The following is a 15,794-nucleotide window of genomic DNA, read 5'->3' as shown; positions in this document are numbered from 1 at the left end:
GTAGCTGGATCTCGTGCCTCAGAGGCATGTCAGGAACACCAAGCTGCTAATCCAACTTATGAGGACGGTTCTGTTCCTTGATTTCCACGTCTGTTCCCCATAGTAGTTCAAATACACCCACATAATGCTGTAGGAACGACTGATGTCAGTCCCAAATTGAATGTAAATTCTTCAGGAACCGTGTGCATACATTCCATCCAAATAACAAATCACAAGTAGCAAGGCTGATTGGCCAGAAGCAAAGGCCTAGAAAAGAAACGTTTCCAGCTAGTTGTCTACTAATCTTATTGTAGCTCTACAGAACGATTGTATAGAAACGACTTTAAGAATAACTCAGAAAGTTCAAACGCATCACAACAAGACTATTAGAACCTGTGGAATCCACACTAGTAAGGGCTAACCCAGCAGTTGATTACACCTGACTTGCTATATTTATCGCAAGAAATGGGTGGGTACTCCGGTGTTCTCTTATGAATCTTCTATTTTTGATCCATTTTTTTCTGCTATGTAGCTTCAGCCATGATATAGATATTCATGCCAGTAGTAGATTATTCACATTTCCTCCTGTTTAGTAATCAAGAGTTGAGTATAGCTAAGATAATTATCTTTATAGTGAATATCAGCTTTTCTCTTGCTTTAATTCGTAGGATACCTCTCTTCTCCCGAATAATAGGATCTATGTCACAGTTTCCTTTGGATAGAGTGGGCTGTGCAACAAATGGAAATCAACTGGACTACATCGTGAAGATTCATAGCTTAATATCTAATTGTCACATAGAATATATTATACATAATCATTACAATCGCGAGCTTGGTCTGTTGACTTTCTCCAAGTACTTTCTAGTCTGTTCTCTTGTTAGCGATTCTATGTAACTGATTGTCTTTATTTTCTCTTCTCCTATTTACGGGCATGGAATGCACTCGAGCCCAGGGGACAGACTCACTTGTTCAACGACATCGTAGTCGTGGACCCACTTAAAAAACGCAGGACTTGTAAAATCTGCAGCAGCATCCGGTTCGATATCTTTGATGGACTCCCAGTCGGTATCAGCATATTTCTGATGCGAGCCCGCATGATCTTTGTGCCCGAGAAACCTTCGCGTGTTCCAAGCAGCAAAGGATTTGATGCGTTCAACTCGAGGCTTTCGAATATTTTCCCAGAATCTACTTATCACAGAAACATCCAAGTAAGGAAGTGACAGAAGCAATATCTGCAGTGCCCCAATATCCTCGATAATCTGCGACAACCCCTGTCGCAAGAGAATTAGCGTATGACTCTAGTTGTGGGTATTTCAATTGTTCCTGAAAGTCTTGACGTTAGGCTAACCTGTGCTGCATTGGGCTCCATTGCATGGGCCGAGTCACCCAATAGGATGGTTCTGCCAGTCCTACTCGTCCAGCGAGGAAGATTTGGCATTTGAGCAATCTTCCACCTGTCGCACTTGGTCGCCAAGTTGAGAACTGCAGAAAGTGGAGGGCATATCCCCTCAAAATGCTGCCTCACAAATACGATATCTCCATCCTTGATAGTTTTTAGTGTATCAAAATAGATTGATTGCCTAGGAGTAAACGCATACCTCGCTCCACATACTGGCTTGGCCATCATCATGTTTGAGGCCGAACAAGCCGCTCCAGAATCCCATTTTTCTGGGCTTCCGACCAACAACAAAACGTTCATCGCCTACCCAAACACATGGTTCAAATTGCTGTAGCAATAAAGCGGCGTCAGTGTCTGATTGTAGTTCTTTCTGTGGCACTGTTACGCCATAGAATACCGAATCGCTCACTTGCGGGTCTACCGACCAGCCCGCGGATACGTCAAACAAAACTTTAGTGCGCAAGCGTGATTGAATCCCGTCAGCAATGAGAATGAGATCGCCAGCTATTGTTTTCCCCCCTGGAAACTGTAAGCTTGGTCTTTCGCCGGGGTTATCCGAGAAGTCTTCCACGAAACTGCTGAAGATAATCTCGGCCCCAGCTTGCACGGCATGTTGGTAAAGAATATCCTGTAGAATGGGTCGATGAATGCCCCAATCTGGAAATTTGGTGAGAGATGCTGGCAAAGTGCGTATCTTATCCTTTCCGGTCTTCAGGTCTCTGATGGAGTCCGGGACACAGTTGTCCGCGACTTGTTCAATGGCGTCTCCAAGGCCCCAAGACTGAAGAATGCGAGACGCGCCAGGACGAATCAGCAGCCCACTCCCCTTCGGCGACAATTTCTCTCGTCTCTCAAAGACCTGCATAGATATATTATTAAAGAAAACCAAAATTTCAGGTTTGGTCTACTTTCCTGGACATGGTAGCCGTCCCTGGCAAAGCAGTACGCAGCTGCTAGGCCGCCAAGACCTGCACCCACAATGAGGATCTTCATATTTTTGGTGTTTGGTTTCATTCCCAGTATCTAATACACATTGAAGCAGGAGTGAATGGAGAGGGCGAATATTATGGAGATATAAATTAATGATTTGGGGGATGACGTCTGCACCCGCACAAATGGGCATTGGACGCCTGATTGCACTCAACCAACCCAGAGAACCTCAAATGGCACGCCTAACGACTTATTCCGAGATCGCCAACATAGAAGGGAATCTGAAATTGCAGTAAGCTCCGCTCTTCTCCTTTGTGCTCGTAACAACGCAGCGCACTGCATTAAGAAACTTCTTTAAGGCAAATCCTACCCGAAGCGAATGCGCTAAAAGGAAACGAAAAGCATACCACTCAATAGAAGATAGAAACGAATTTGAAGAATAAATTTTTATAATACCATTTATTTTTCAATCAGATCATTCCTGAACATCACAGTCCTTCAAAGTTAGATATATTGCGCTAATTGCTGGTCTTGCGTGGGGCAGTAGAACTGAATATATACGTGCCCTCCGGCATAACTTCGGCGTGAGTGCACCAAAGGTATACAGTAGTAGCAGTAGAGGTAGCAGTAGCAGGGATACTTAGTAGGCTGATCCTTGGGGATCAGGAGTAGTAACTAACATGATCGCCTTGATATTTGAGAAATACCATAATACCAACATCGATGACCTCACGACTCATCTTCCGTCTGTTGCATAGCCAATATGGGCTATTATGGATGTAACGATTACGACCTCGTAAGCTCTCAGAATCTTACCGATGATACCTTACTCAATTACAAAAATTCACAGTCATGGATTCAATATTATCTAACTACCCACCATCCCCCCGAAAAAAGCTGATTTTATCAGAAAATCACACTAAGCAAAACGAGAATCATATTGACAATCTAGGCTATATATAGAAAGATCAATCGAAACTGTATGAAAGGCAGCCTAATATTCAATACTATGCACATATCTTTAATTTAGAATAGCGAATCTCCCTCTCGGACTACGAGACAGACAATGCTCTTCCTAGAATCAGAACCACCTCTAAGCAGCTAACTTACAAGCCCGAACCCTGTATGAGGCAGACATCTCAGACTTCAGTTATAAACTATCATCATGTAATGCGTGGTGTACAGCTCATACCCAAAATCCAGCTGCGGACTTTGGTGCTCACAATCTTTGGGTAGCACCCAAGCGTGTGATTCCGGAAACCAGGGGGCTGCTGCACTGTTGTACATGTCCTTTATGAGCGAACCCTTAGTCAAAGACTGGATTTACCGAGCCAGGCTAGTCGGGCAAATCCCCATCACATATTCATTGTTCAGTGAAACAAGTAGGAGGGACAAGAGATCAAAGCCAGGTTCCCGTTAGGGGTAACTTCCGGGCAATCCATACAAAGCAACTGCCGCATTGCTGCATACCATAACTCCAACAAAGGTTGACTGTCAAAGACAGGGCCATCAAGTGCCATTCAACAGCTGGCTATCCAGACACTTGGCGCGTAATCGGTTCTCCGTGTGGGTGTTGTCTGCCATGAAACCTCTAAGACCTGTATTAACCCCAAGGTGTATATGAAGGTGTTATTCATTAACCTGTTTCTGAATTCACCATTCAAATGCCTCGCTATATTCCTTTCAGATCATCAACCATTGCTTTCAGTTTATGTTACATGTCACCGGGTGACTTCTCTTGAATATCATGGCATTGAACGGCGGTGAAGACATCGCTCTCCTGTGTCTGGCATACAGGGAGACACTCGATGAGACGTATGAATCGTTGATTCGCAAACTTAGTGAGCAATACAACTTGGTACGGTTACCAACAGCCTCAGTCGCACGCACATATCTGGCGAATCAGAGCCCAGAGAGCATCATTGTGGCAGACGGGGGCATAAGCGAGCCACAGAACCAAGATATAGCGAAAAGGCTAAAGGCCTACATCGAGGTTGGAGGATCGGTAATATTTGCACAGGAATTTGCCAGCACTACCTTTGGTTATGAATTCAACAATCTCTTTGGCCGAAATCTTGGCACAACCTGGGAATACGATGGCCGTTGCAAGACCACTTGTAGATTCAATGGGAACTGCATTCTCCCAACCGGACCTGTTTTTCAATGCTCGTATTATATGGAGGCACATTTTATCAAGAACGCTTCACCTATTGAGCAGATCGTTGTTCCACTGGAAGGTTCCATGGAATTAAGCCAGGCCGTGGTGGTTGGAAAGAAGCTGGGCGAGGGATATCTAATCTATTGCGGGAACGAGAGTGTTGAGGTGGAATTGTGCAAGACGTTAGTGTTCATGCAATTAGCAATGGCTCATCGAAAGATCGGATCTACCAGTGGATTTTTATACTGGTAGTTTCCAAGAGGGAATAGTATATCAAAGAGTTAAGAATCCAAGTTCAAACCAATCCGTCTGCATTATCTTCTTATGCCGCGTCGGGGGTTGCCTCAGGATCTGCGGACCTTTGCTCAGGCGAAGGTGAGGCATCTATAACCTGCCATGAGACCGGCTTTAATTATTAGTATAATGGGCTTAGCATAGCATCATTTAGTGAAGTTCTTGCAGATGATATCATACTCAACTGCATAGTAGTGAATTTTGACTAAAACCCATTTCATGGCCAGTGATTGCAGTGTAATGTACATTGTAGATGAGCCTGGACCAATGCAGATTTAGGTTTATGGTGAAGACTGTTGGTGAATAGGAGAGTGGCTACTGAGCTTGTGAGGTCCATCAGTTCTTTGGTGCTTTTCCTCATAGTAAAGTACAAAGTACTATATCGGTTACTACCGTTCTGGTATTCAGGTACACGTAGAAAGGCCCAACCAAAATGCAATTTACAACAAACTTATTCAGGGCTTTCCGCTATATAGTCTTGATCAATTCCTCCGATTCTCACTTTCCCTTGTGTAATCAATTTGCCCTCAGTTCTCCATCATCTTTACCACTGCTGAGCTTTTTATTCTCAACCAAACCTCTCAATATAACATGGCCTCCAAGCGCCCGGAGATCCTCCTTCTTTGTGTTGCACCAAGAGACTTTGTTGGATATCGTTTTGAGCCCCTTTTGGAACGCCTAAGAGAATGCGCCGACTTGAAGCGTGCCACAACGATTGACGAGGCATTACGTGGCCTTGAAGCCAATCCCAAAGTCGTCATCGTCGCTGACGAAGGTGTAACTATACCCGTCAACCGACTCGTCGTGGAAGAGCTAGAAGAATACATGCGCAGAGGAGGTTTGGCCATTTTCGGTTTATGTTTTCCCGGCTTCGTGACTAAGGACCGTTTCAGGAGCGTCTTTCGAGTAAGAATAGGTTTGCCGTGGGTGATAGGCGATAATCAACGAACCACATTCGAATTTCATCCTGAGTGCACCCTTCCAGCGGGAACAGTGGCTGACTCGTTCCCTACACCATACAGAATGGAGGCGATTCTCATAAAGAACGCTCGCCCCAAAGAGAAGATTTACATTCCTATCAAAGGTGCTATGACGGAGTGGCCGCGGCCAGAACCCGTCGACCAGACACAAGCTGCAGTGGTGGGGGCAAAAGTGGGCGATGGATATGTGGCTTATTGCGGGGATATCAATCCGGGTGAGAAGCTGGATCAAGTCATTTTATCTCTGTGTGGCTTTTGAGCATGTCAATTACACTGCAGCCCTGCCATGGCGACAACAAAGATCAGCGTTGTTTGTTGAGTAAATGACTCATATCACAGTCCTCACAAAGAATTCGCCCCTTTGTGTTACGATGCACGTATGACAATCTAGCTACTATACAAAAAGGGTATCATGGAGAGGTAGATTAGTTCGACCCAACGAAGCCGCTATTATATGTGACCTAGTCTCACGACTTAGTTTTGATATTTAGCCTGCGCATTGACTACTGTACTTTACTGCCAACAAGTCAGATAACTATAGTAGTAGTCACTTGAGTCAGAGCTTGGCTTGAAATGTATTCCTTCTTAAACAGCCCAACATATCTCTTATCATCATCTCTTCATTGTGTTCGTGACCCGGAGCAAGTATGACGGTATGCAAAGTACTAACGTAACTCCCGGCCGCGCCAATCACCCATGTTATGAACTTATGCCATACAAAACTCATCTATTCTAGATCAAAATATCTCCATTACTAAACTTGTGCGAGCCTGATATCAAGCATAAAGATAATAATATTATTATTCAATATTATGAGTATTTTTTCATATTTTTAAAGCGCGTTGATTATGATGAGAATAATACATAAATTCTCTAAATAATACAAAAGTATCCAACAAATATTATAATTAGAAAGTTCTATAAAGATTCTAATAAATTTTCTGTAATATTATATATCTAAATAAGAAATTCTAGAGTAGTATTTATCACACTGATTAAGAATATCGATTTGGAAAACTTGTCATTTGTATAGAACTATATAGATGGCTGACCCGGGCGGGTGGCCGGCGTGGCCGGGAGTTACAGTATGCTTATCATTTACACCTAACAATGAAGGTACAACGCTCATGATAGACTCTTAAAAGCTTGAGAATTTGATAGAGATTGTTAAAAAAAAAAGATCGAAAGAAAAAGAAAAGTGTCCAGCTATCAATAATATATAATTGTCTCTAGAGGGAGGAATGAGGGTGAACAGTTTTGCATAAAAACAAAACAAATGACCAATGCAGGGATCGAACCTGCGACCTTCTGTGCTCACACTTGCTTATGTAAGACAGACGCCATAACCACTAGGCCAATTGGTCCATTTGATAATAAATTGTTGAGACTTTTTGCTCTCATTTCGATGCAACTTGGTTGTGGTTCATCTGGTAGGGTGGTTACAACGTTGGATAGACAGCAAATTTACCTCCGTTGACAGTAAATGCCCGATTGTGGCCTTAGGCATTAAATAATGTCGAATCACCTAACTTCAATACAAGTATTGAATCTTACAGTCAACTCAGCTTGTCGTCTGATTTCAACTTCAATACTATATTCAATTCTCCTTAATGAAAACTATCATGTGAAGACCGAGTAGTGGATTTGACATTCAGGTTATCATACATAGTCATTGATATTCCTATTCATCCGCAACTATAAGGTAGATTAGATTGCCTTACAAACTTCACTCTTCCTTCGATTTAATCCTCCCACCAACAAATCTTTATTCGCGACCCTATTGCCCCCATATCCTCATTGCATTTCCAATGATTACCTGTCGTGACATAGTTCTTTCAGCGATTAATATTAAAATGGAGAAGTCTGAAATCACGGAAGTTCCGAAATTCCCGATCTCGAAAGAGGAAGTTAACGCAGATCAACTATATTACAAAGCAACTGTCTCTGAAAGTACTCGGAGTTCGTCTTTTGTTGAAGCCGAGTTACACCATCAATTTGTCAGCTCATTGACTGACTCAGCTGAAAGATTGAGTCGTTGACTAGTAAGTTAGTTAGTCAACTTACTATAGTTGATTATCTCTCCAGCTAGACTGCGGGAATCTCGCTACCTTCTGCTTTCGCCATAAGGAGGCTAGTTCATGCAAACCGCAGGATTTACACCTGCGACCTCCAGCACCCAGACACGTTCTTTTGAAACCCTCAAGATGTCCATTTCAGAGTGTTGTATCAAGGGCTTCCGCTGGAATGACACCCCAACCGGACGCACGGATACCCTTGGCCCCAATGCCGTCTACATCACGGGCTCGAACCCCGACATTGCCATCCTCTTCATCCCCGACCTATATGGCTGGACCTTCCCCAACGTCCGTCTCCTGGCGGACCACTTCGCCACGGAAATCAACGCCACAGTATTCGTCCCTGATTTCTTCGGCGGCGAGATCCTCGACTTCGACCTGATTACCACGAACCAATTCTCCCGCCTCGATCTGCCGGGATTCCTGTCCCGCAACGGGCGCACCCAGCGCGAGCCTGAGATCTTTGAATTTGCGCGGCGGCTGCGCCGAGAGTTAGGGTTCCGGCGGATCGGCGCGGTCGGTTATTGCTACGGTGGGTGGGCTTCGTTTCGGCTGGGCGCGGCTGAGCATGCGAACGAACCCTTGGTGGATTGTATCTCCATTGGACATCCGTCGCTGTTGCTGAAGGAGGACATTGAGAACGTGGCGGTGCCGGTGCAGGTGCTGGCCCCTGAGATTGATGCTGCGTATACGGCGGAACTGAAGACGTATACGTTTGAGACGCTGCAACGACGGCAGGTGGTTTTCGACTATCAGTATTTCCCCGGGGTGGAGCATTCGTGTTTTATTCGTGGGGATATAAACCAGCCAGGTGAGCGGGCGGCGATGGATAGGGGGAAGAACGCAGCGGTCGCGTGGTTCAGGCAGCATCTGGCAGAGCGAGCACAGTAGGTTGGTCTGGCTTCCAGCGACGATCTCCGTAGTGGTGTAAGTGAAATACTGTACTGCTAATCTTCAAGCAGGATAACCAAGCAGGATAACGCAGCAGAAGATATGGCTCGAAGAGCAAAATTGCTGATAGCCTGGATTGCGTCTCAATATCACAAGACCTTGACCGTGCGCCATGGAATGTTCGTTCGTTTCTCTTAATGACTTTGTTGATTTATATCCTAAGGTCTGACCTGGACCTTTCTTATTGCAGTGATTCATTGAGTAATCTAAGAAGTAGTCTTGTATTTATCTATTACTTGATATTGTGGCAGCGAGTGGTGGTACCCTGGATTATATTACAGAGTATTTGCTCTATTTACTTAGATACTGCTACTATATAGTGAAGTTAGAGAATAAGTTATTCATAAAAGTAGTATTGCAAGGTATAATAATTATATGTCTGCCATTGCCAGTGCTAGTAATTCTGCCCTCCCATCCCAACGAAAAAAATATTTACATTCTCATGTCAATATCCAATACAAAGTTCTCGACAATTAGAGCCGCTATGCCTGACGTCGATCAACGGCCAGGTTAAGGTATAGAGATCTCTTGACTACGAGATATAAAAGTTAATCACTTTTCTCAATACACCTAATCAGGCTAGGTCAGACAGAAATAAGATAGAAATTCACTGATAGTAATACTGACTGCTTTCCTAGATATTGAAACAAGAAATGGTTACCGTGGCAGTTGACTCCTGATATAAAATTAGGTCACTTCATAGAGGTAAGAAGGGGCTACTCAGTAGTGGAATCATCCGGTGTAGTTCCGACTCAAACTTGATTGCTGCTCATGTTCTACTGTGCTCACCACATTCAGATTCGAGTTGTAAACCGAAAAAGGGACACAGGAGACTATCCTGGAGGGACTCCCATACGATACAACCACATGAGTTCTTTGCCTGGCCAGTCTCTCATCCCAGGTACTCTAGCTCCTGTCCTCGCTTTTTCCCCTGACATCCTTCAGAATTTGAGCGGAATCCTTACTCACATTCTGCCACTCCCTCTCTATGATCTCCTGCCTCTTTGATCCACGGACTTGGAATGAGGCCTTGAACGGCCCGGGTGCTGCTGTAAATGTCAATTCAATGTCCCACGGATCGACTTCAATTCTCTTTCCATCTTTATACGAGTGAGTGATATTGTATGCCCACAAGAGCCGTGCGGTGAGAATGAACACGCTATCCCAGCCTAAGTGCCTTCCAGGACAAATTCTGCGACCGAAGCCAAACGGACTGTGGTCAAGGTTGGGGTTCTCGATCCACCTCTCAGGCTTGAATTTATCCTGATCAGGGAAAACCTCCGGGTTCAACATCATGGCCCAGACGTTGGGGACGATCACCGTACCACTTGGTATATGATATCCCTTGTATTCATCGTCCTGGGTGGTTGTGCGGGGAATTGCAAACGGAATCGGCGTCTGCCAGCGCATGGCCTCATTCAGGATAGCGTTGATGTAACTCAATTGAGGGATGTCTCCAAAAGAGGGAAGCCGATCAGGTCCAACAACTCGATCCAGCTCTTGCTGGGCCTCCCTCAAGCAGTGCGGGTGCAGCACGACGGTCTTGATAACCAGTCGTAATATTGTAAGAGTAGCATCAAAGCCGGCTTGTTGAAGGGTACCTATTACATAGGCAAGTTCTTTGGACGAGACTCGCGACCCCGCACTGGAATTTAAGGCATTCTGGACCCAGTTCCATGTAGGCGCTGACTTGCCAATCTCGAAGTGTTTCATATGGAATTCAGTGGCTTCTCGTTCCACGTTGGCCGAGAACTGTTTCCAAGGGGCCAAACAGCTTGGAAGTTTATCGAGTATGGGGAACAGCTCCACCAGGCTGTAGTAGGTATTGCCCATGGCTTCGAATGGATGGCGGTTCATAGCGTGAAGCTTGGCGGGTATATCATTGTCTGTGGTCTCCAGTCGGATCCCGTACCCAAGTGTCATGAGTATACTGCCAGCATACCGGCTTAGACTCGCCTCAAAATCATCGCTCTCAAGGAGTTCAGCAAGTGCCTGTTTGCTTTCCATGTCTTCCAGGCTACGATAGCGACTGACTGCAGTGGTGTCTAGAAAAGAGCTCATGATACGGTGGTGGTTCTGCCATTGCTTGCCGTACGGCATAATCGCCGAATTGAACCCGAGGGACATGCGGGAGGCAATAATGAAAGGAGGACGTGAACTGTAGATGGCACCTCGCTTGACCAGTAGATCTTGGATAATCTCAAAGGAGCTAATGCTGATAGCCTGTTGTTGACCATAGCGGAAGGCCACCATAGTGCCATAATCTTGATGCCATTTGTGCACCACTTCCATCAGGCGTTGAGTCAACATCTGATGAATATTGCCAATAATTGGGAGAGGCCTTGGTCCATCAGGCAGCTTGTGATTGCTTTTCTTAATGGCCAGTCTGTATGTAACCAAGAGGAAGGAAGCAAGGATCGAAATGAAAATGAAAAGATTTGAGTGCTTGTCCAGAATAACTGAGCGAATGTTTGCCATTGACTGCACCAAGCCTGGGGTGCAAGCCATGATGATTGAGATGATGAGGAGCAATGACTGAGTACGAGTCTCATTCTCTTGGGTTGGTAGGCCGTTATGATGTGGCCTGCCCGTATATATAGTATTCCAAAGTTCTTCCAAGACGGCTGCTACAATGCCGAGCTGAGCTGAATCCTGCGTCTCTTAAAACACAAGTATCACGGGATGCTCAGCTGTGATGGTACAAAGGAAGACCATGTGATAACACTGAATGGAAAGCATACCCCTCAAAGAAGTAATCTATGTCGTCACACGCAGAAGGCTCGAGACAAGACATTACCTAGAGTGGGAGCCGAATGTCGGAGAAGTCCGCCTGTACACATCTCGAAATTGTGCTTTCTGTGTCCACTGGTGCATTATCTTCCCGGCTAAACCGGATTGATCTTTTGTCTCTATCCAAAATTGTGACTAACCTTTCATTTGCTGAGTATTCCAACATACTCGGAAATCAGGGAAGTAAATGTGGCTTGGGGACTAGTTTTCTTGGCCAATCAGATTCCCACTTGAGCGCCGACAATACGAACATTATGCGTTTAAATAAACCAAAGAGCAGCTGAGATCTAATAGTCGCCCGGCCCAGACACAGCGATGCAGATCATGCCGAATGAAAGCGAAGCTCAAAAGTCACTGGTGATGGAATCATAGTATCACAGCCCCGCGGTGATATCTATCACCAGTAATATGCTTTGGTTTTGTAGGTTTGATTTTGGTACTTTTTGTTGATTCACCATTGGTAGTTTTAGCATGTTTGACATGACACTAAATATGTATGAGCACCAGTCTGAAATGAGCACTAGATGAGACAGGAAAGAGCGGACATTATGCAATAACCTTCGGGGATCGGGTTATGAGGTATAGAGCCCGAGCTATTCTGACACCGAGGGAATCAGAGTGGCACCTTCAGCTGCGCCTGCACATGGACAGCACTGACTCATGTTCAAATCGGACTCCCATTACGCGCAATGCTAAAATCACGCAAGACTGAAATCAGAACCCGGTGGAGTGGTGGTACTTTTGTTTTCTTCTGAGTCCCTCGTATTTCCAAGGGCCTCTCCGAGAGTATATGATGAGAGCTCACTTTCCCGTAAGTTCTGTAATAGTGACTTTCAAGAATTTCCTATACTTAGGGCATCTTTAACGCATTGATACTATGGTGAGCAGAGAGAGCCCATTGTTTATGCCAATATCAGTGTATGACTGATTCGAAAACAGGACTTCGTTACAAACTTTCTTCCGTCTATTCTGAGGGCTCCTCAAAGCATGGATTGGACTGGGATCAACTTCCTACTCTTCCATCTGATTTTTTTCGTTCTCATGACTGCTACTGCTGCTCTCTGGAGATTAGCTACCCACTTCGCCGTCCCCGTTTCTGGAAAGATATCTCCCGCAAGTACCATATCCAAAAGGGATTACGAAGAAGTTGTGAATGGATTCCTACGAGACATTTCATTCCGACCCCCAGAAGTCAAATTTGATGTGGGTCTGAAGTCTCGTGTTGTAAGCCGCCTGGAGTCTTATGGCATTTCACGAAGGTTCATTGCTCTCATTGAACCGTGCATTACCACAGCGACGAAAATCTCCAGCTGTTCCTATCCATTTACATCTCCCGAAGTTCTCGAGGCTATTGCCCTCTATGCTACATATGTTATATCGATCGATGACATTACAAACGAAATCCTACCTGACCTTGAATGCTATGGATCTCAATTGGTCCTTGGTCAATCTCAGAGACACGAACTTCTTCGCGGATTCACAAGATTCCTCGGGGACCAGCCTCGGGTGTTCGGAGCCTTTGGGGGCGACATGATCATCAAGGGCACAATGGAGTTTATCGCTTCAGCCGTAATTGAACAAAACCAGGATGCTTTTCAACTATCGCGTGATTCGTCGGACTATTTGATCTACTTCAGGGCAAAGACAGGGGTTGCTGAACCTTTTGCCTTCTTTTGTTTTCCAGAAGACATCAACCCTGAAGACCGAGACTTACAGAAATACGTCTCCGCCATTCCCAGTATTATGCTATTTCTGGGATACGTCAATGACCTCTTGTCCTTCTATAAGGAGGAGCTCAAGGAGGAGGATTCTCCGGGCTTCGTTCAGAGCTATGCCAAGGTTCATGATTCTACTGCGCTTCATGCACTTCAGCAACTTCGGCATGAGACGATCAAGGAAGTACGAAAGATCCGGCGCATGCTATCCAATGATGTCCTAATGGCTGAGCGTATCAATCAGTTTATTTATGGGTATATATTTTATCACTTGTGCACGGGAAGAAATAGGTTGACCGAGTTGAATATTCCTGCTGCTCATGACGCAAGAAAGCGGATTCAAGCGTTGACCGATGTGCGACTGTAGCTAAGTTTGGCTAAACCCTTAGATTAGCATATAATCGAGAGAGACATAAGTGTGCTGCGAGCAAGGTATGCTGTGGTCCGGCCAGGTCTGGAAGACTGAGGTGTGAGAAATATACACGATCGGCTAGAAGCAGTCTTCATTCCTGTAGGTTTCCGTACAACTGTTTGCGCGTAGATGTAGATTATGATGCTGATAGGACAAGGAACAATTTTCATCGAATTATGGAGCACATCTCCAAAGCGTTCTCTTCAATACCGAGAAGATCTCTCATGCAAAGATAAGCTACGCAAGTTTTCCAATCTAGCTAGCGAAGGCTGGATGAATCGGAGACGCCGATGCCCTGCATCTGATTCTGACTCAGGACATGCTTACCTCTCAGACCTTTGCGTAGTGGGGGTACTCTGCTGACTGTCCCACATGATCCTTCGGTTGGAGGATTGTGTAACATCGTATACACTTCAAGTGCCCATCCACCCCTAAGTCAATCTGACATGGCGGCCGGCTGACACGCTGCTTAGGCTGGTGGGTAATTAGTCATATAACACTTCTCTCGGCCATAGTATTTGATTCTTTATTGTTCTATGGCTCAATTAACTTGTGCTAGTTCCATGGCTAGAAAAGCAAAGTGTGCTCATTGTAGTCGAATACATATTGTCAGATCAATGCTTCTCAGATCCGTCTGTTTAAGTCAATATTTCATTGTTCTTTATCTCACTGCCACTCCGGTTATCTTACTAAGCATCTGTATCATAACCATTCCTAGACCATACCCATGAGTTCACCTTTAGAGCTTCACTCGGGCTCACATATGTGGGATGTGGCCGACACATAACACGAATTCAAGCTGCGTCCGAGGCCATGCTTCTCTGAAGTTCCAGATACCACTGCGGTAGCCACTTGCGAAAGACATTGCGAATGCCCTCCAAATCACCCTGTTTCGTTCCTGCTGATTTTCCATCGACAAACTCCGACCGGTTCCCACCATCGAAATCGACTACCCAGGCATCCAAAGTGTAGTCTATGACGATATTACCCGGGTGAACATCACCCCATACAATATCGTTGGAATGAAGAACCTTCACGGTATCTAGTATCTGCCTCTCCCATTTGACATGATATTCCTTCATCCGAATGAGTCCATCGCTCCAGAGATTTCGCGACCCGAACGGAAGCCAACCAATTAAGATGCCGATGATTATCTTCTCATCTTCAGATAGCACGATAGCATAGATCTTAGACACGTTGATTGACATGCCTAATTCTAAAACACGGCTGAGTGCCGATACTTCACTGATGAAGGCACCGGTATTGATGGCAGATTTGAAGAATAGACTGCGCTCCACCACCTGGACACGACGCGGTATGTCACAGGTATGGTCAAATTCACTATCTGGGTCATGGTAAATGAGCACATCGGCTGCGCTGAGTTTCGGGACACTTGGAGGAAGGCCTGAAATTGACGCGCTTATCGTAGGAAGAGAGGATTTAGAGAATCGTTTACAATTGATAGGAACCGCTGTGATTAACCCATCAATTGGTAGCAACTGAATTGCATGGGTTTGAGGGAAGGTAAATCTCTGTAAACTGACAGGTTCTTGTGTGACTGGAGCGTTGTGTCGAATGTATTGTGCGCATTGCAGGACTAACCAGTCCCAGAAATCTTCGAGGACTTCGGCGTCGTCCGGGGCTTCTCCAAAGTCTCTGGCTTTGTCACTTGCGTAAGCTTTACTCAGCCACTCGTTAACCTGTGTTTCTAGAGAGGTGCTGAAGAAGTCAGAGGCTCGCAGGGTAATCTCGAACAAGACAGCTCTCGAGATGATGACAAGGAATGCACCCTCGGCATAAATCCTGTTCTCGACTATGCGATGGTTGGGAAGGTTGGTAGCCATTTTGCTGAAGCAATGATTTTCCCAGAAAAAAACTAAATGTGAACTGAGAAAAGTAGCTCAAGCCAATATTGCACAAGGCGCGTTCGAGTAGAGATTTATCTGAAATGACAACAACAGGCGAAGACGTCGGGACAGGTAGGAAAGTCTCGAGTGAATCTTAGTGAGCTCTCTGTGAATAAACATAATTAGCGGGAAGCGCCGTTGAATGAAATCAATATCCCGTGTGCTTATTTTAACATTGCATAAAGGTCCAATAATTCCTATGCA

The 15,794-nt window shown here is 45.2% G+C and overlaps 7 protein-coding genes and 1 non-coding gene across 8 annotated transcripts; 4 read left to right on the top strand and 4 right to left on the bottom strand.

The window, feature by feature from the left end:
* Positions 1–797: 797 nt before the first annotated feature.
* On the bottom strand, positions 798–3,162 carry BDQ94DRAFT_162766 (FAD-dependent oxidoreductase; the record flags this gene model as incomplete). The annotated part of the gene is made up of 7 exons (XM_026769610.1): positions 798–845; positions 945–1,250; positions 1,328–1,522; positions 1,578–1,652; positions 1,686–2,237; positions 2,297–2,365; positions 3,157–3,162. The coding sequence occupies 7 exons, from the start codon at positions 3,160–3,162 to the stop codon at positions 798–800; spliced, it is 1,251 nt and encodes a 416-aa protein (XP_026621631.1).
* An 893-nt stretch (positions 3,163–4,055) lies between these two features.
* Positions 4,056–4,718, top strand: BDQ94DRAFT_174678 (uncharacterized protein; the record flags this gene model as incomplete). The annotated part of the gene is made up of 1 exon (XM_026772392.1): positions 4,056–4,718. The coding sequence occupies one exon, from the start codon at positions 4,056–4,058 to the stop codon at positions 4,716–4,718; it is 663 nt and encodes a 220-aa protein (XP_026621630.1).
* A 633-nt stretch (positions 4,719–5,351) lies between these two features.
* Positions 5,352–5,999, top strand: BDQ94DRAFT_183460 (uncharacterized protein; the record flags this gene model as incomplete). The annotated part of the gene is made up of 1 exon (XM_026774424.1): positions 5,352–5,999. One exon carries the CDS (start codon positions 5,352–5,354, stop codon positions 5,997–5,999), a length of 648 nt encoding a protein of 215 aa, XP_026621629.1.
* A 1,018-nt stretch (positions 6,000–7,017) lies between these two features.
* On the bottom strand, positions 7,018–7,104 carry BDQ94DRAFT_t233. The gene has a single exon. It is a non-coding gene; the product is annotated as a tRNA-Val (tRNA).
* Positions 7,105–7,944: 840 nt separating this feature from the next.
* Positions 7,945–8,706, top strand: BDQ94DRAFT_162763 (dienelactone hydrolase family protein; the record flags this gene model as incomplete). The annotated part of the gene is made up of 1 exon (XM_026769609.1): positions 7,945–8,706. One exon carries the CDS (start codon positions 7,945–7,947, stop codon positions 8,704–8,706), a length of 762 nt encoding a protein of 253 aa, XP_026621628.1.
* A 733-nt stretch (positions 8,707–9,439) lies between these two features.
* On the bottom strand, positions 9,440–11,274 carry BDQ94DRAFT_183458 (cytochrome P450; the record flags this gene model as incomplete). The annotated part of the gene is made up of 1 exon (XM_026774423.1): positions 9,440–11,274. One exon carries the CDS (start codon positions 11,272–11,274, stop codon positions 9,673–9,675), a length of 1,602 nt encoding a protein of 533 aa, XP_026621627.1. The 3' UTR covers positions 9,440–9,672.
* Positions 11,275–12,433: 1,159 nt separating this feature from the next.
* Positions 12,434–13,638, top strand: BDQ94DRAFT_162761 (isoprenoid synthase domain-containing protein; the record flags this gene model as incomplete). Its single annotated transcript, XM_026769608.1, has 2 exons — positions 12,434–12,436; positions 12,496–13,638. 2 exons carry the CDS (start codon positions 12,434–12,436, stop codon positions 13,636–13,638), a joined length of 1,146 nt encoding a protein of 381 aa, XP_026621626.1.
* Positions 13,639–14,477: 839 nt separating this feature from the next.
* On the bottom strand, positions 14,478–15,527 carry BDQ94DRAFT_183457 (uncharacterized protein; the record flags this gene model as incomplete). Its single annotated transcript, XM_026774422.1, has 1 exon — positions 14,478–15,527. One exon carries the CDS (start codon positions 15,525–15,527, stop codon positions 14,478–14,480), a length of 1,050 nt encoding a protein of 349 aa, XP_026621625.1.
* Between the last annotated feature and the right edge of the window lie 267 nt (positions 15,528–15,794).

This window comes from Aspergillus welwitschiae (genome assembly GCF_003344945.1).
Source record: "Aspergillus welwitschiae strain CBS 139.54b unplaced genomic scaffold BDQ94scaffold_44, whole genome shotgun sequence".
Taxonomy (NCBI): domain Eukaryota; kingdom Fungi; phylum Ascomycota; class Eurotiomycetes; order Eurotiales; family Aspergillaceae; genus Aspergillus; species Aspergillus welwitschiae.
The sequence above is the reverse complement of the archived record's forward strand: the minus strand, read 5'-3'. Positions and strand labels throughout refer to the sequence as shown.